At 43.3% G+C, this 19681-nt stretch overlaps 1 protein-coding gene across 3 annotated transcripts in view; it reads right to left on the bottom strand.

The window, feature by feature from the left end:
- The window catches only part of CBX5 (chromobox 5), a 29739-nt gene that overhangs the window by 2225 nt on the left and 7833 nt on the right, over positions 1–19681 (bottom strand). The window contains exons 1-4 of one of the 3 annotated variants that reach the window (XM_044677665.1): positions 12932–12951; positions 11100–11278; positions 6138–6324; positions 1624–1724 (exon numbers count right to left, since the gene is read on the bottom strand). In XM_044677665.1, the coding sequence (XP_044533600.1) occupies positions 1624–1724; positions 6138–6324; positions 11100–11236 (425 nt within the window). In that variant the 5' untranslated portion in view covers positions 11237–11278; positions 12932–12951. Of the gene's footprint in view, positions 1–1623; positions 1725–6137; positions 6325–11099; positions 11279–12931; positions 12952–19681 lie in introns of those variants that run through there. The other 2 variants (XM_044677666.1, XM_044677664.1) reach the window with 2 other exon arrangements.

Genomic DNA, 19681 nt, shown 5'->3' with positions numbered 1-19681 from the left:
AATAGGCACTCTGGTAAGTAGCATGTGCTCTACTGGAAGAGTCTGTCCTGAGATTAAAGCATGAGGATTTCCTTAACATTCCTAGACCAGAACTGCCCTGGTCAGAAAACAAGAAGGCAATTCAATCTGAGGGACTCTCTAAGAACATCAACAGGATTAAGGATCCCTAAAGATAATCAATATTCCTGAGATCAGAAATTCTAAATGCTGCTCTACATCACATATAAATTTAAATTGGTTTGTACAAAAATATTTATAGCTGTGCTCCTTGTGGCAAAAAATTGGAAACTGAGGGGATGCCCTTCGATTGGGGAATGGCTCAACAAATTGTGGTGTCTGTTGGTGATGGAATACTATTGTGCTAAAAGGAATAATGAACTGGAGGAATTCCATGTGAACTGGAACGACCTCCAGTAATTGATGCAGAGTGAAAGGAGTGTGTAAATAGAATTAGCTCGAGCCCATTAATAGTCAAAATTCTATTCAACCTAGGAGTGCTAATGATGTCACCCTAACCTCCCTTAGTGAGGAGGGGAGACGAGTTACCCACATGTGACAATAAGTAACAAATCAAGAATAAGGGACTGCCCTTTGGGCAGTCCAAATCAATGTAGAAACTGCCATTTGTCCATTTGAATTAGATAGAGGTATCTCTTTAAGTAAGTTAGTGAACTTCCTGTGGGAGCAGTTGCCATCTCGAACTGGAAGAAGCATCTCCTGAGACCACAGACAGCTTACACTCTATATTGTCACGTGGGTAAGTTAGGCTGACTTCCTTGGCCTTGCTGGGCCAATTCTAAACTCTGCCTATCTGGCTGTTGGGCCTTGTGGCTTACAGCTTCATTTATTAAGCTTTGTAACCTTCTCTCTCCGTCCAGGCCTTTGGCCTGGACTAGCCTCTCTCCTTTTCTCTTTATTCCTACTTTTTACCTACCAGACTGTAAATAAACTCTTCAACCCGATGCTGACTTGGGTCTGATTTAATTACGGAATCAACCTAAATTGTTGATTCCTGGCGGCCACATATTTTAATATATATCTATAAATACCTAAATTTTCCTTCTTACAGGAGCAGAACCAGGAGAACATTGTACACAGAGACTGATACACTGTGGTAAAACAGAATGTAATGGACTTCTGTACTAGCAGCAATGCAATGACCCAGGACTATTCTGAGGGACTTATGAGAAAGATGCTCTCCATATTCAGAGAAATAACTGTGGGAGTAGAAACATAGAAGAAAAACAGCTGCTTGATTACATGGGTCCACGGTGACATGATTGGGGATGTAGACTCTAAACGAGCACCCTCATACAAATATTAATAATATGGAAATAGGTCTTGATCAATGACACATGTAAAATACAGTGGAATTGCTCATTGGTTACGGAGGGGGAGGGAAAGAACATGAATCATGTAACCATGGGAAAACACCCTAAATTAATTAATGAATTAAATGAACCCTAAACAAACAAATAATAAATAAATTTAAGATGGTGGCAAAACCTACTTCCCCTCTGTCTTTGTATCCCCAGAACACAGGACAATCAATGTCTTTGGCACAGTATAGTAGAGACTTGGTAAACGTTTGCTCCATTGAACTACAGAGACCAAAACGCTCACCATTTCATTAGGAACATTAAATCTCCACAGGAATCTGTTGCCCCGATGATCTTTTCTGGCTCCAGTCCTCTCTCAAAGCCTCGGGCAATATCATTGCTCTGCTACAAAAACAAAAATTAAGGCATCACAATTGGGAGAAAGAATACAACTAACCATTTCTCTGATCTACCAAGAGCAACCTAAGTTAACCTGAAAAATATTTTCACCAGCTCAAATTACTTTAACTTCTATTTATTCCTTAAATTCTGGGGAGACACTGGATTCCATTCAGTTGTTGTTAACACTATACGTGATCCCTTTTGGGGTTTTCTTGGCAAAGACAATGGAGTAGTTTGTTATTTCTTCTCCAGCTCATTTTACAGATGAGGAAATTAAGGTGAATTGGGTTAAATGACTTGCCCAGAGTCACTGATCTAGTGTCTGAGGCTGGATCTGAACTCAGGTTTTCCTGACTCCAGTTCCAGCACTCTATCTGCTGCATCACCTCAACACTCTGCTTCCATTCAGTAGATCTCTGTTAAACATTTACTACCTGTAAGAGCCTGCAGTTTGGATCAACGATTCATTGAGATTGTACTACGCATGAAGCCATTTTTTATAAGAAGGCAGGACTGCCTTCAAAAGTTTCAGGTGCCAAATAGCCCTTGATTCCCCTGATAAGAAATTTAAAATGTATCATGATTGAGCTCTCTAAGGTTACTATCTGCTACACAAGGAGTACCTTTTATTTATTTATTTTCACTCCAATTACATGCAAAAACAATTTCCAACATTTGTTCCTCAAAACTCCAAATTCTCCCCCTCCCCTCCCTGAGATGGCAAGCAATTTGATATAGGTTATATTTGTGCAATCATGCAAAACACATTCCTTTCATTTGTTCTACAACTACTTCTTTTCAAATTCAAGCCTCGCACATTTCAGCCATCTCACTCTGAGCTTTCATCTTTATGGAATGAAATGCCCTTCCTTAATAGGGAAGTGGTCAAAGGACATAAAGTTTTCAAAAAGAAAAAAATGCAATAAATAATTTTTTTCTTAAAAAAAAAAAAAAAAAAAAAAAAAGCAAATTGTCAACAACCATATGAAAAAATGGTCCCAACAAATAATGTGAAATTAAACCCCTCTGAGATTTCATCTAATATTCATCAAATTTACAAGAAAGTGAAAAGATAGAAATAGTCAATGTTGAAGAAGCTGTGGAAATTCAGTCCCCTGAATACAGCACTGGCAGAACTGTGAAGTCCAACCATTCTGGAAAACAATTTAAGAGTTACAGGAGAAAAATCATGAAACTGTTCATATCCACAGACCTTATTACTGGGAAAAGACCCACCTTGTTCCGCCGCGCCCCCCCCCCACCCCCCGAAGTCAATGATAAGATCCCATATACGATGGAAGTATTCAGAAAAAGACCTTTGTATAGTAGCGAAAACAACTTGGAGACATACTGAATGACTGAACTCCCTGGGATATATGAGTGTGATAAAATAGGATAATCTTTGTGTTAAGAAAATAAGTCAGGAGAGAAACATTAAGGTTTATTTAAACTGATAAAAGAAAACACAGAATTAGAAGAATAATATGCTAATGATTAATAATGTAAATGAAAAAACCTGCTAGAAAACATAACAAGTCAGATTAAATGCAATGCCTCATCTTAAATTCTCAGGGACCAATGAGAAAATTCATTTCTCCTCTTAACAGAAATGGCAGACTATGAGTGTGGAATCTAATGTCAGACACTCACAAATGCTCCCTGCCATTTACAATATTAGTTTTCTAAAAGTCACCTAACAATTAGCTGTACTAATATAAGAACGGACATAGGATTTATAACACTAAGACACCGAGACACCTCTATCCTATTACACTCATATCTACCCCGCCCCAACCCCATCCTGGTTCTAGTCTACATTCCAGGATGGAGAGGGATATGAAGTAGGAGGGATGAGATCACTGTTAATTCTCCAGAGTTGACTGAAATGCAACGCTCTTTCCAGTCCATCCTCAACCGCCAGCCCTAGTTGCAAACTTGGCTGTTAGTAAGTTGATGACTGAGATTCACAGACCATGAATTTTTTAAAAGCTCATTTTCAAGTCAGTTACAGGATTATAATTGTTAACCTATTGAGTAGCAACATGGAACCAGATTTGAAGAGTACCTGAAGAAGCGAAATCTCTAGTGTTTCATTTTCATAATAAAATCTTTAATTTGATACTAATTTCTCACTCTTCTGGGAGAAACAAAGCATAAAGGATTCAGAAGGTCCCAATAGAACCTTCATTTGAGAAGGAAATTCCATGGATCAAGGGGAAATGTGGGCTCTTAGAATATAGCTCTTGTTTTTGGGGGGAGCGGGGGTAAAGGGAGAAGGTTCCCAGATGTGCACACAGCTGCTCACAGCTGGAATGCTGGCACAGGGACTGAGCTGTAAATCATAGCAGGCGGCTGAAAACAGTTTGCCACATAGGGAGGGAAGGAGAAAAAAATGGAAGAAAAATGTTCAAGCTGCTAAAAAGGAGTTGAGGCGAGGAAAATGCTAAAATCATCACACAGGCAGTTATCTTAAATCAGGCATAATGCCGACTAACAAATTTCTTCTGTGGTGGTTTAAGGAAAGAAATGCAATCCCCTCCTGTACCTTTAAAACACACACTCACAGATCATTCCAGCTGCCTGCCATGTGCCAGCCAGCACTACTGAAAATGCCGCCAGGGGCCCCCAGATGAGAGGTGAGAGACAGAGGATGGCTGAGGGTTGTTTTCAAGGTCGGCTCCACTCTGAATCTGGCCCAGCTAATACTTGGTGCCCTGGCCAGTGGCTCCAGGCCAAGCTATTCCTTTTAGTATGGTCACATTAGGCCGAGAAAGCAACAGTCGCCAACCAATGGCTTGTTAAGAAGCTGAGTGCCAGGCACTTTTTGCTCCTCTGACTTTACCCAAGTATAAGATGGATTATTAAGAGAATTCCCTCTCTGCTAACCTTTGCCTGCCAGGAGAAATTAAAAATGAGGCAAAAAGGCAACAGATTTCCCTTTCCTCAGAGAGAAGGAAGACACAATGTTACCCTAGTAACATGCCACAGTGATGTCCAAATCTGTCTTCAAATAAGGTAGTAAAACAGGGAAAATGTAAGAGGGACACATAAGCATATATGGCCCATTCCTATTTGTGGAGCCTCATATTTCTAATTCATTTAAGTTCTGGGTAAAGCCGATCTCTTTTCCTCTCCTACCAAGAATCAAGAATTACTTTGGTCCTTATATAAAGGCCATCTAATAAGATAAATTCCTACCAGATCACTTAAAAATGCTAAAGGCTACAACACCTTAGAAATGATCTTTACTGGGGGCAGCTGGGTAACTCAGTGGATTGAGAGCCAGGCCTAGAGATGGGAGGTCCTGGGTTCAAATCTGGCCTCAGACACTTCCCAGCTACGTGACCCTGGGCAAGTCACTTGACCCCCATTGCCTAGCCCTTACCACTCTTCTGCCTTGGAGTAAATACACAGTATTGATTCTAAGACAGAGCTTAACTGTTAAAAAAAAAAAGAAGAAATGATCTTTACCACTTTCTTGGAATAAGAATTGGTGGATCTCTAAAAGATACCTGCATTGCTCTTCTCTAAGCATTTGGGGAGAATGTATGTGAAGAGAGGAGGAATGGCAGTGTCATTAAAAACCACATACTCAAGAAGAAGGAAAAAGACTTCAAACAATTGCTTTCTTCTAGAGTTTCCAAATTAGGAATCTTCTTTCATTAACTTGACTTCCTTGAAAGACTTGTTAACCAAACAGAGTGGAAGGGAGCTCTTAGTGGAGGTTGAGATCAAGACTAGGGGAAATGAACAAATACCGTTATTTTGTTAACTAGGAGGATGTGACCTGTTTGTTTGTGGTGGGAGGCAAGGCAGCAGGGTAGCAGAGAAAAGATTCATGCCAAGAGTGGAGTTATTTGGTGGGATGGCTTCTTGCTTCCCTCCCAGCGCTGAGATTTTAATATCCTAAAATGTTTATAGTATAAGGCCCCAAACCAGCTTGTGCCAGTTACCAGACAAACCAGATGAAATTAGAAGGGCTGAAGCTGAAATGATTACAACATGACTCCTGGCCTAATACTTAAAACAATATCCAAGAATTTACAACCCAAAAGGGCAAAGCATAATCAGCATCTTTGCAACAAAGGCAGAAGGGGAGCAGATTAAAATTTGGGACATTTCCAAAACCTTTTCCCCTTCATCAAAAATTTAACAACTCATATTCTGTCTTCTACAGAAGCAGAGCCAGCCTGAGAATTGTTGTACAGTGAGCTGGGGTTAAATGGGGCACAGTGTTTTCCTCAGCCAGAAGGGGGCATGAGCAGGAGACAAAATTCCTCCCTCAAAGTTCTTTGTTCCCTCCATGGCTTCCCCTCAGCCAAGGATTCTGGGAAGAATGCTAACAGGACCAAAACCGGATCCCCCTAAACAAGTACCAAAGAGAAAAGGGGGTGAGGGGGGATAAGACCAACTCACCTCTCTCTTTTTTTTTGACTTGATTTCTTCAGCACTGTTGGCAAAGCTGGATTTTCTCTTGGTGCTTTCTGACTTCTCCCGGGGTTTGTTGTTTTCACCTTCCTTCATCTTTTTGTACTTTTTCATAAACTCTGAGATCAGTTCAGGGCAATCCAGGTTTTTCTCAGGCTCCCAGGTATTATGTTCCCTGGGACAAAAGGGAAGGAGAAAGAAAGAGTGAGAAAACTCTATCAGGGTTGGAGAAGAGCTTCCTCAGCCAAAAGGCAGGACTGTCAAGCCTGTAGCAAACAAGGCAACCAAGTTTGGGCTCACATCATTTCCCCTTATGTCCATCAAGAAACCCTAATAATAGCCGAGTCGACAAAGGATCGCCACCTTCTCCATCCCAGTGGGCTTTGCCGTCAATGTTTCTGAAAGTGCTCTGCACCCCCCAAGGCAGGGAGTCCTGATACTGGGAAACCCAACATGCTACATAAGTGCTGTCTGCAAGGCCTGGGTGTTCTGCACAATGATTTTTTCAGCCATTGGCCTGCAAAGAGTCTCATTTACTTGAGCTTGTATTTACTCAACAAAATCCAGGGATCTGTCTCAAGGAAACAAAGGTCACACATCCAAACAGTGTCTGATCCATTGAGGGGATCAGTGAGGTATACCACACTGGCTGGAGTAACCAACTGCCAGCGTTTTTCGTGTCAAAGCCCACACCTGGTTCACAGGATCACGTTGCCTTGAGAAAGCCTCTATCCCCAATCAAAGAAAGTAGGACTCAGGCCAATACTTGAGGCCCTGCAGTTGCTCCTAGAGCCAAGGAAGTGTTGAGCCAGCCTCGGCTGCAGCTCCTGAGGGAAGCTGCCTAGGCACACATCGTTATTGCTTAAGAACAACAAAGAAGTCAAGATCCGAGTTCCAATACATTTCAGAATTGCTTGGGCCGCCTCTCCTAGTTTGGACTAAACAGACACTCAATCTTTACTCCTCAGCAGCAGAATTCTCAGCCTGGTTTCCCTCCCCCCCCCCCCCCCCAACAATGCAAGCTCCAAAGTCAGGTTTCTCCTGTATTAGGGGGGCTGGATTAGCCCTCACAAACCAAGAAAAGGTGCCCCTCTGATCAAGTTTCTGTAATTGAACACTGCCCTACCTAAGCAGGCTGCCTCGGGGGCTCCCAACAGTTTCAGACTTTGCACAGTCTCTGCATTTTGTAACCTTTAGAAAACTTTCAGTGTCCATGGCCTCCCCTTCTCCAGGCTGAAAGCTGGGACAGCAGAGGCGTTTCTGCAGGCCGAAGATCACCCCGTCAGGACTTGGAATGCATTTCTAGCAGGGTCCCAGAAACATCCCCAAAATATCCAGTTCACAGTTTCATTCCTCCCCATTGAAAGACATGTCCCATAAGTCATGCAACCCAGGGTAAGAACTAAAGAACTAAAGAACAGGGAGAGCCTAGCAGCAAGCATAGAAGCCCAGAGCAAGCATAGAAGAAGCCTCCACCTTGGCCTAAGGAGACACTCTGAGAGGCTCCAGGCTCCAATATGACCCCAGAGACAACTGAGCCCCTCTCAAACTCAGCCCCCCAACCCCTTCTAGTCATGAAATGATACACCAAGACAGCTAAGTAGCTCGGTGGATAGAGCCAGGCTGTGTGACCTTGAGCAAGTCACTGAACCTCACTGGCCTAGACCCTGTCCTTCCATCTTAGTCTTAGGGGGAGGAAAAATGTCAAAGAAGGAGCTGTACTGTGATGGTGCAGAAGTAGCTGAAACGCTGAAACCACATGAAATGCTATTTCTCTAACACCAAGTAGTGGAGTAGAGAGCAAGAAGTTGGGAAGTCCTAGATTCCAGTCCTGCCTCAGACCCATTCTTGGTTGTGCAACCTTCCCAAAGTCCAGGTGTTTCTAAGACTCTTTGGCTGCAGAGCTGAATGGTGGGGAGCTCCCCATGTCAAACAGGGGGAGCCCAGCCCTTTGCCTCCATATTCAGGGGGCTCCCTATTACCCCCTCCCAGCTCTACTACCCTGCCGCTTTTGCTCGAGGACACCCCCTCTATCACAGCAGCTCATTTCCACCCTCAGTTCTCTCCACCATTGTTTCCTTCCTAGTGTTCCAGGCCTCCAGAACTCTCTCCCTCTCTGAATTGCTCTGCAGGCCCCTGGTGGGCAAGGACTTGGGTCCGTATACCCAGTACCTGACATTGATATGTTTCTTTTTAAACCTTTATCTTCTGTCTCAGAATTGATGCCAAGTGTTTATTCCAAGACAGACGAGCAGTAAGGGCTAGGCAATGGGAGTTGAGTGACTTGCCCAGGGTCACACAGCTGCGGAAGTGTCTAAGGCTAGACTTGAACCCAAGATCTTCAGTCTCCAGGTGATCTATCCACGGAGCCAACTAGCTGCTGGAGATGCTGAGTAAATAAATACTTGCCACTGGCGATGGCTCAAGTCTTCCCTGGAGTTGAAGCCCTTTGGCTATTAACACTTACCCAGCCATGGCTATAAGAACCTGAATCTGCCACCTAAAATACTGCCCAAGAGTTAAAAAATATTTTAAAAACAATGACTAGCGAATTGAGTAATTTTTCAGATCTGTACAACTGATCCCCTGGTAACTCTGCTCTCAAGTTAAGATGAACACATGCATCTTATTGCTGTCCAGCTAAATAGTACAGACCGGAATCTAGGAATTACCAGCTTTCCCCAAAGAGGAACAGGTTTTCTCTCTGGTTCACTGAATCAGTTCACACTTCATCAAGTGAAAGAGAACCACAATGAGGGTCCCTTTCCAAGTCCTTAATCACTATAGTAGAGCATTCACCTGTGAACTCCAGGCCACCAGGTAAGGCTGGAGAAAGACTAATGGTCAGGAAATGCCTCAAGGTTGCTGTTTGCTTTCTCTAACCACATTCCTGAAGGCAGTTTGTCAAGCATAAAGAAGCAGATCGGGCCTGAATGATCACCCTCTCTAGTCAAAGGAACAACACCAAGGTGAAGGTCAGAATATTAAATATTTAAAGTTCAAAGGGAGTTCAAAGCTATCTAGTTGCACTCCCCCATTTTCAGATGAAAAAACTGAGATCTAAGACCCCAGGAGGTTATTCTAGAACCAGTGCTTTTCCCCAATAGGCCTCAACAGCTCCCCTCTCTTCTGATTATGCCCAAAGGTTGTCTCTGACTGCTTTGGACAGTCTCCAAGGTTTCTTTTTAAGACCCCATGGTCTCTGGTCACTTCAAGGCAATAAAGAGGTGGTTCCACCTACCACAGAGTTCTACTTCTCTTCTGACTGAACGGTGCCCTCCCCTATAAGAAGAAAGGTGTTTTCTGATATATTCAACAGGAAATCTCCTTGAGGGCAAGGACAGTTTTTCCTGTAAGTGCTTGTGAAGTCAAACATTTACTGATCACATAAAAGCATACTAAGGCTATGGAAGACAAAAATGAATGAGATCATGGCCCTTTACCCTCAATGAAGGCTTCAGTTTAGTGGGTGTGGGGGGAAGAAAGGCACAGGAGGAGCATTTTATGGGGGTAAGAGAAATGTACAAACAGTCCCTGAGCTTTTATAAGCAGGGTTCCTTTAGGAACTGATGGTATACTATCATTGGGTTGCTAGGTGATGAGGTTACAAAGATAAGTGGGAAAAGGCCCCTGTCCTCCAAGGGATGGGTGAGTGTCAGAAACATAGAACATGTACAATAAAATACAAAATTTTGGGGGAGGGGAGTCAGACTTTCTGTAAGAAGAGAGCACTAGGATTAAACTCTGAAGGATCCTAGAATTCTAAGAAACAGAGGTGAAGAGGGATAGTGTAGAGGGATGAGGAGAGTGGAATTAGGGAACATGGGTTTGAATCCAAGATGGCAACCTTGGGCAAATTATTCAGCATTTCTGAGTTTCAGTTTTCTGTAAAATGAGGAAATTATAAGAGACAGCCTTGAGGTCTTCTCCAGCCCTTGTTCCATGATCCTATAGGGCTCAGGGATGGTAATAACAAGGAGCTAAGAGGGAGTGAATGAAATGAATGTAAAATTAGCCTAAAAATATAGCCTGTAGTCAGACTATGATGGATTTTAGAGGACAAACAGAAGAGGAGTTTGTATTTAGTCCTAAAGGCAAGAGGGAAGCCACCAGACTTTCTTGAGCAGGGTCAGATCTATGTTTTAGCAATATTAATTTTGGAGCAGTGAGGAAGATGAATTAGAGAAAGAAGAAGAAGAAGGAGAGAGAGAGAGAGAGAGAGAGAGAGAGAGAGAGAGAGAGAGAGAGAGAGAGAGAGAGTAATTAGGAGACTCCTAGAAAAGGAAAGAGGAGAGGTCTGAGAACCTCCTCCTAAATTGGTCACCATAGGAATGGAGAAGATGTGACAGGTGCTGGAAGTATTGTGGAGATAGAACAGACAGCCCATGAGGACTAAAGGAGAGGGAAGATTAAAACATGACTGGGTGGTTGGAACAATGGTATGCTCTCAACTGAAAAGGAGTGAAAAGAGAGGAAGGATGATGTGGGAAGATAAGAAGTTTTGTTTTAGATGTGTCAAGTCCAAGACACCTATGAGATGTCTGGTGAAAACCTCTGAACCTTACCCTAAGGTGTATAAAACAGGTCTAGAACCACCATTTTACCTATAAAGAGCTCTCTAGAGTTGGTTCAATTTCCTTTTCAAATCACCTGGATATCAAAGCTTTCACCTAGAGTTGATTAAATAGGTACTTTCCTACTTGAATTGACTCCCCATCCCCAGCCAAGAAAAATGCTTCTTGATAGCCATAGGGCTATCTTTCCTCCCCAAAGTTCATAATACCTAACACCAGTGATCATTTCAGAAGAAAAAGGTCAATGAAAACAGTAAAGGCAATTCTTTGAATCTTAGTCCTATCTTTAATTCACCCCACTCCCTGATTCCCAGAAATCTGAACCATAAGAAACCTTGATGTATGAGAGAGAAAGAGAGAGAGAAAAGGGACTTACTCAGAGAAGCCTTTCCACTTGAGTAGGTATTCCACTTGCCCCTTAACCACGCGTCTGTCTAACACCTTCTCCACGACGTACTCCTCCTCATCCTCTGACGAAGAACTATCGGCTGTTCTCTTGGTTTTCTTTCCCATAGCGCACGCTGTTTCACCTGAAGGACTAAGGCCACCCGGTTCCTGCAAATGGGAAGGGCAAGGCGGTTAGGACCCGCGCTGAGGGTTTGAACTTTGTCAGTCTCTGCTTCCAGGGAACTGAATGATTGAGGCTTATGTCTTTAAAGGAATAGCTTCAGAGATGAGGTCTATGAAAGGCCATCAATAAATGGGTCAACTCCAACCAACTCTACTCTCAAAGCTCTTTTCTCCAAAATGATAAATTAGGGGTTCCAAAAAGCCCTGAAGGCCAGCCTAGTCATTCCTTGGTGCCTGATATTCAGGAAGTGAACACTTGCCTATTCTGGTGTCTAAATCCAAGCCAAGAAAGTAAATAGGACATGAAAAATCTCCATTCTGAAAGAATGGTATACAGACCAAATAACCTCAAAGTCTGCCCAAGGGCAACTTAAACCATATTGCATGTTTAAAAATGCCATTCTAAAAAAAAAAAACACGCTTAGCGGCCATTTAAAAAGGTTTTCCCCCCCCTACTCTAATTATTTTGACCAGGCCCTTAATTGTAGAACAATGGCATACCCCTTCAGCAACACAATTTTAGGGACTCTCTTAATGTAAGCTGAGTTTGTTCCCCCAGGGACATAACCTACACAAATGAAGCTCTCCCTAAGTCTCCCCTTTAAAATTCTGCTTGTGGCAACCCTATTTCTACAGAGGATGAGAGTGGGCAGGGGGAAATGATTAGACCCACAGAAACCTAAAGGAGATGATGGGTTAGTTGAGTAATTCCCAAGGATAACCCCCTACCAACAGCAGCTGGGGAGAGATGCTTCTCCTCTTCCCCAAACGAAGTTGACTCTTGAGCCAAGGAGAAAGACAAGAAGAGTAGCCCCCCAGTCTGAAGCTTCAACAGAAGAACTAGAAATACAGAGAGGCCATTCATAAGCCAGAGGAACACAAATAGAAATTGAGTTAAGCTGAGAAATATGTACTTAAGGGGGTGTTCAACAGAATTGCCAGGTCGTCGTTGTCGTCATCATCATTTGGGGGTTTCTATCTAAATTGTGTTAAATGGTCCCTTCAGTCTGGGTTAAGGGAGTAAGAGAATCGGTTTTCTTGGCAAAAGTCCATTTTGGCTTCGCTGTCATCTTGAGGGGCGCTTTTGTGTGCCCTGGGAAAAGCACCATTTCCTTTCTGGCCAGAAGATAATTCCAGAAAAGTGAAGGGGTCAACTCTTAAAGAGTTATGCTTCAGGACAGAATAACAATCACTAAGACTTGAGTTCATGGGGGAAAGGGGAGAGGCAGGTAGCTGTGGAAACTGCTTTTAGGAATTTCAAATAAATCTGAGGAGGAAGAAGTAATCTCTAGCTATAGTTAGGAACTACAAAATTCAAGGGATTTCAAAATCCAGCCAGCAAAGAGTCCACAGGCCCTGCTCTCCCCTTACATCCCCTCCCCCAGCATTGTTCCTGTAGTGAAACTCCAGGTTTCTGTATATTGGGGGTCCAGGAGGTGGGAAGGGAAGGAAGAGGATGCAGAGCATTTACAGATTCCTTCTCCCTTGGTCTGGAAAAGCTCCCTCAGCTTCTCTGGGGGAACTGTGGTTTATCTGAAATAAAAAATGCCCAATAAAAGCAGCCACCGACCTCGGCCAAGCCGAGCCAAGCCAGGAAATGGCAGGTTCCAGCAGGGCCCCCCTACTCCCCCCACTCACCTTGGAATTTCCGGGAGCATGGCAGTTTGGGTCAGAGCGCTGGGGTTAGAGCCAGCTCTGGGTTTAAGTGCATTGTGGCCAGGCCCTCTCCTGCCTTGCCAGGGAAAGAGGGCTTGACATTTATTTCAGTTCAGTTTGAAGAGGGAGAGGCCCCAGAGGGGCAGGAAGGATGGCCCTAACCCTCCTGTACCTACCGGCTCTCCCCAGCTCTTTCTTTCCCTCTGGGCTAAGAGGAGGGGCCTCCCCTCCTAGGTCTGGGGCCCGGCGGGGTGGTAGCTCCCCCACCCCCACCCAGCTGTCTCAGTGCCACTGCGCAGCTGCCACAGTCGTTGTCAAGGCAACTGGCAGCAGCACTAGAGGGGGAGAGGCAGTCAGAAAAGTTAAAAGGCTGAACTTTCCTTTTCAGGGAAAACTGGGAGGAGGCCCCAGAAGCTAGGGCAGGCCTGCTCCAGGTCTTTGGCCCCCCTCTCCCACCCGGACACACAAACTCTTCCCTGGAGGCGGGAGGGGGTGATCCACCTCACCAAAATGGCTCACAGTTGGCATCGCAAACAGGCAGGAAGGAAGCAGGCACTAGGTCTCACCCCCATTTTACAGGCAAGGGAACTAAGGCTCCAAGACAGCAAATGACCTCCCAAGGCTATAGAGGGTGTCTTCCTCCTGGGTCTTCACAGGGATAGCTGATGGGGGGGGGGGGGGGAAGGAGGGATCAATTCATCTACTCTTCTCCCCTGGCACCCCCAGAAGGAAGGAATCCAGGCCCAAGGAATGTGACAACCTACCCATTCTCCCACCCACCCCCAGCCAAAGAAGATAATCTGGCCCCTATAAGTAAGGCTTCCCTTGCTCTTCGGTCAGCTCATTCAGAGGACTTAAGAAAGGGCCTTGGAGGCCAATGATTCCAAATCCTAAAATTTACAGGTGAAGAAATTGAAGCCTACAAAAGTTAACTGACTTGCCTAAGGTCACAAAGACAAAAACTTGAACTTGGGTCCTAAGTTCAGAACTGGGAAGAAAGAAAAGTTCTAAACCTCTACAATCATAACAATCTTAGACTTACTTTTCATTTTGTTCAAAGGCATCGGATCAGCCATGTTAACAAACAAGGATTGAAGAAAGGAAAGAGAGGGAGAGGAGAGGGGGAGGACCCACCCAGTGCCAGACATCATGCTAAATTCCTTACTCCAAATGTTAGCTCCTTTGATCCAGGGTGTTGTAACACCCTTGGGGGTAGGTGCTTTTATTCTCTTCATTTTATAGTTGCCAGGTTGGAATTAGGTCTTTCTGATTCCTGGCCCAGGGCTCTAGCCACTGTGTTACCTAGATTACTGAATGATTGTAAAAAGTAAACCTTTCCCAAATAATCTCACAGTTGTGCTTTGGAAATCATTATTAAAAGACCAGGTAAGGATGTGAGACCAGGAAGAACAAGACAAAGAAGAGAAAGAAAACCTCCAGCAAACTGGGAACCCCATAAACCTAGCCCTAAAAAGTCCATTCTGCAAACCCTGAGATCTGATTTTTGGCTCACAGACTCCATTGTGAGGAGAAGGTCCTGCCAGAGTAAGAAGGGAAGGGATATAAAGGAATATAGACAATAGAAATACTCAAAAATGAAAAAAAAAAAAAGCAGGGGTTGGTGGTTCCTTATTGAAAATGTTAAGAAAGTGATTCTGAGACATCTGAGAAATGAAAAGATAGAAAAATTACAATATGTCATCAGATGAGCTGGGTATCCAAATGAAATCCACAGAATAAAAGCTGTTGATGTTTCTGCTTAGTAGAAGTCAAAGGACTGTACCAATCTTGCTGTCTCTTCCGAAGGTTTCTTCTATAGTGTTCATCTGGAGAATGTTTGCAAACAAAGCACTACTCCAGAAATAAGAATTATTAACCTGCCATATGACTATAGCAAACCTCAGTTTTCCTATCTGTAAAACGAACCAACTAACTCTCTCTCAACTCCCTTCTTCCCAAAGAGGCAGTGGGTTTAAATGAAAACCAAAAGGCTGAAAGGGAAGACAAGGATAAGGGTATGTAAGCTGGGATCCTGTTGGAACAACAGCAGGAAATCTCTGACCTTCTAGATTCCACAACTGCTAAACTATATCACATGCTGAGGGGTAAAGTAACCCCCGGAGCTAAGCATGCAAAGGCAGCACAAAGGAGTTACAAGGGTAGGCTGGGGAACCACTGCTCTTTGGAGCAGCAGGAACTAATAAGCCTTCAGAGAACAAGCCCAGGTATGTTCAGTCCTCAAAGGCAAAAACACTCATCATCACTACTGGAGACTCAGAACTGCTCTGGGGACCAACTGCAGGGTGAAGAGAGTAACTAATAGCAACTGGTAGTAAAGCCAGTAAGAAGGTAGAGGGAAATGTCAGCAGCTCTAAATTTCTGCAGGATCATTCAAGATGAGGAAAAACAACTGGCAGGGAAGAGAAACCCGAAGCTTCCACCTCTTTTCTGCCCTCCCCTAATCTGGGAGGGAGAGGCAGGCTGCTAATTCCACCCCTCTGGGGCACCCTTAAGAAATGCCCCAAGGCCACAAGGGCTAGGGCCCTTTCCTTTGGGGAAACAGGTTCCGTAGCAGCTGACAGACCAACTCTTGAGTTTTTGCCAAGAGTCAGAGTCCAACCCTAATATGCCGTAAAGAATGGCATGCAGTTGTCCGGTAAATCTCCCGGACAGTCACAGATCAGAAACTGGCAAGGATGACGACATGGTTCTGATGGAATGTGTCTTATCTTAACCTTGAAGTTACAGATCTGCTCAGGAGCAGCAGTGAGAAATGAGAGATGCACTCAGACAGCCAAGGGGACATAATTCTCTCCTAGACAGCTCGACCCAGTGTATTAGGGTCAAATGAAACACAAAGCTGGATGGACAATTTAAGGGCCGTGGCCTGCACCAGATAAAGCAGCGAGACTGGTGGTGCACACTGAGCATGGGAGGAGGCGACTCACCAGCATGAGAAATGAGACAGTGTTGGCAGGATGATGGAGTGATTAGGGTGGAATCTAGATACCATGCAGGAAGAAATTGAGGACAAGCTTCCAAGTGCAACCTTATCCTTGTGGAAATTGCCATGGGATGGGCCTGATGCTTCTCATGTTTCTGGAGAAAGTCTTTCAAGCAAAACGACTCCCGACCCTGTCTGTCCTGAGCACTAGTGGAGAGCTTTCTGGTAAAGGCATCATTACAGATCAATTCCAGCAGCTTGGACCCCAAGGGATGGGAGAGGTTGGGGTACTGTCAGCTTCTATCAAGGCTTTGGTTCAGTGACAGAGAGGTAAATTTGCCACACAGACAGACCTCTGAACACTAGGGTTGTTCCTTCCAGGAGTCTACTGGGAAAGAGCTCTTGAGCCAGATTGCTAGTGAGCTAACAACCAGAAAGATATCAAAGGGCTTTTATAGTTGGTCACAGCCAGAACTCACATTCCAAGCTGCTGACAAGCAAGATCATTCACCGGGTGAATTCTCTGAAAAGGAAAAGGGGTGGCTGGAGGGGTGGGGGAGGGCAGAGGAACCAGCACACAAAAGGTAAAGAATTTTTAAAATATGGGTTAATCCTCACCTATCTAGCACAGAAACTGTGTGTATGTGGGGGAGGGGGGGAAGGGAGAGATTGGGGGTTGACAATTTCATGGCTGGTTCTTTCAACACAAGAACAGACCCATCCTGGAGCCACCGAACCACCCACATTGGATCTCCAGTATTTATACTAATCCCGCTTTATTGTTTTGCTTCTTGGTCACTGCTTCCAATGCCAGATCCCTTTGTGGCTTGTCTTAGGCCACATGTGGAGCACATTTTCATTACCTCTCCATGACTGATGGCAGACAGTGAATGTCCTTAAGCTTGCCTTTAGGGAAGCTTGGTAGTGTTTAAAATAAGGCATCTGTTAGCATGCTTTGCACCACTAGGCAAGCCAAAGACAGCTCTTTTGAGGAAGAAGACAGGCCAACTACTATAAAAGATGAACTACAATGATGCCTTGATAGGTTTCTTAAAAAAAAAAAAAAAAAAAGGTTTCAATAAAGTCTCTCCTTGCCCACTAAGAACACAGGGTCTTTTCTACATCATTAGTGAAAAAAGTCCAAAGTTAAATGCCAGGAAAAAGGTTATAAATAAAATCTCTTACCACACATGGGGGAAATGAAACAAGAAAAAAGCTGGGATGGTTCTGTTAGGCTAGGGCTTTGCTCTGGAGGAGAGAGAGCCTGGCTGGACGGGGACTGGGAAATGATCTGGGTGAAGATTAAATATCATCTACAGCACTAATAATATAGAACCAGTCCTTCACTCCTTCCTATCCAGCCTCATGACAGGGAAATGAGCTCATGAAAACAACCCAAATTTAAAAGAGTCCTTTAATCTGCTCCATATCTATTCTTGGTTCTTTATGGAATTGTGTGCTGATGGTCTTTGGGTATGTTACATGAACAGCATAAAAGTAAAATGCCACCTATAAAGATGCTTTCTCCCACCAGATTTATGATTGCCAAAGTATTAGCCATGTAGCATTTTAACAAAAACATACCATAGAGATGTACATAGAGCTGTCCTGGCTGTCTCAGGTTTTGTTAAATGGGCTGATAACTATCACTCCACCTCCACCGAAAAGCTCAGGAGCACCCAATTCGAGGAGGTAAAAGCTGTTTAAATGTCTGTTTAAAAGACTGGATTAGGAAAGAGTTTGGGAGGAAGATTAACTGTAGTCGTTAACAACCCTATCATTAACAAGCCACACACAGATGACCCAAACTTTATTAACAAGAGAGAAGTGGTGTGAAGAGAAAAAACCTCTTGTTAGCCAAGCTAAAACAGTTTCAGCTAGTTGTAATTCAATTACCCAGGGCCTAATTATCTTTTTAATCCAGTTTTACTTTGCTTATTTTATTTTATTTTTTTAATCAGTTGAAAAAAGAGGCTACTTTGAGGATTTCATTTACCTTCTCTTAAACTACCACAAAAAATTAGCTGTGTTTGTTATCAAACCAAAGTCGGGTTTGATAAAATAAAACAACCAAATTACTGATACTTAACGGATTACCAGATCAGAATTCTAGATTAACAATCATAAAAATTCCCAGTAGTGATGGAACATGACCCCAGGTTGGGCAGACATAAGAATGAAGCACCAAGTGGCAGAGACTTGTGGGAATGTGGAAACAGGCACCTTTCTAGCAGAAGGCTAGGATTTCCAGCAATGCCAGTTTTTGGAATGGTTACATTCGTGCAAAGGCACAGCCTGGTGAGTGTATATCTTCTCACAATTTTAAGGTGAGACGGATCGCTTCTGGAACCTGCTGTTTCCCAATAATAGGATATGCAATTTCCTTTGGTTTTGAAATATTAGTGATTATTAGTACTTTGCTGTGACACTTTTGTTTGACTTATAGAGAAAAGAACTTTGACAGTAGATATAGTCCCATATGGCAGCCAGCCAATGGGTTAAACTAGAAATCAAGAGCCCACCCTTATTATTGGCACCCTACACCTTCTTCAAGCATCATTCTATAATAAACAACTTGGTATCTACTCTCCCAGCACATTACAAGTAGGAAGTAGTTTGGGAATGAAAGAGATCAGCAGGGTCATTAGCCTCATCGCTCTACTTCTAAAAAGAGCTATGCTTCAATTACTTCACACATCTTGGGATATTCCATGTTACTAACCAATGACAGAAATGCCACAAATATAAAAACTGAATTTGCATTTATCACAAACTAGAGTTTCGAACATAATTCAAATGTTTTGCAAATGTTGGTGAGGCAAAAGGAATTTGATATAACCCAACCAAGACAGGAGATGCAATTGAAAATACTGCAGAACTTCAAGGATTGGAAAAATGGCCAACATTCCTTCAATGTACAGTATAATTTTGTGCTTTGCCATCACTTTGGTGTATCTGCAACATGAATTATATTCAAGCCAGAGCCTACAATTTAGATAAATAGAATCAAAACAGTATTGAACTTTTCCCTACCCCATACAAGGGTATCCTTGGCAGCTCCTTAACCATCCATTACAATCCAGACCAATCTCTCTCTGTAGCAATTTAAAAGCTGTAAAAAAAATATAATGGGTGATGACAGGAGAAACAAACCCACACCAGAACTTATTGAACCTTGCAGGTCTTTGCAAGTGTCTCTATTGACATTTAAGTGTGAGTTACTGTGCCACAGCACCATAAAAGTATGCTCCATGCTCCAGATATATTGATATTTAAAATAGCCCAGAAAGGCCACTACTAGACGAGCAGATTAAAGAAATGGCTAATCTCCAACTATTGGACTCCAGAATAGAGTATTCCAATGAATTCCATTTGAGCCAAAAAATAGTTGTTTTATTCTAAATCCTAACATTCTTTCTGGCCTCTCCTACCCTGCCCACCCTTTCAGTACTTCATATTGGGGGAAAAAAATCTAAGCAAGGGACTACTGCCTCTTTAAAGCAGTCAAGTCTTTGACAGTCAAAGGTCAAAGGCTTCTTTTGACCTCCCAATTCTCCCCTTCTATTTTGGGGCCTTTCAAAACACATGTCATGTCCCTTCAAATACCTCCCAATCTTTTCAACTCCCAATACCTTATTGTTGTTGCTTAGTCTTTTTTCAGCCATGTCTGACTCTTTTCAACATCCTTTGGTAGATTCTTGGCAAACATACTAGAATGGTTTGCCATTTCCTTCTCTGGCTCATTTTACAGATGAGGAAATTGAAGCAACCAGGATTAAGTGACTTGG

This window comes from Gracilinanus agilis, chromosome 5, assembly GCF_016433145.1.
Source record: "Gracilinanus agilis isolate LMUSP501 chromosome 5, AgileGrace, whole genome shotgun sequence".
In the NCBI taxonomy this organism is placed as follows: Eukaryota; Metazoa; Chordata; class Mammalia; order Didelphimorphia; family Didelphidae; genus Gracilinanus; species Gracilinanus agilis.
Note: the sequence above shows the minus strand (reverse complement) of the source record. Positions and strands in the feature narration are given on the sequence as shown.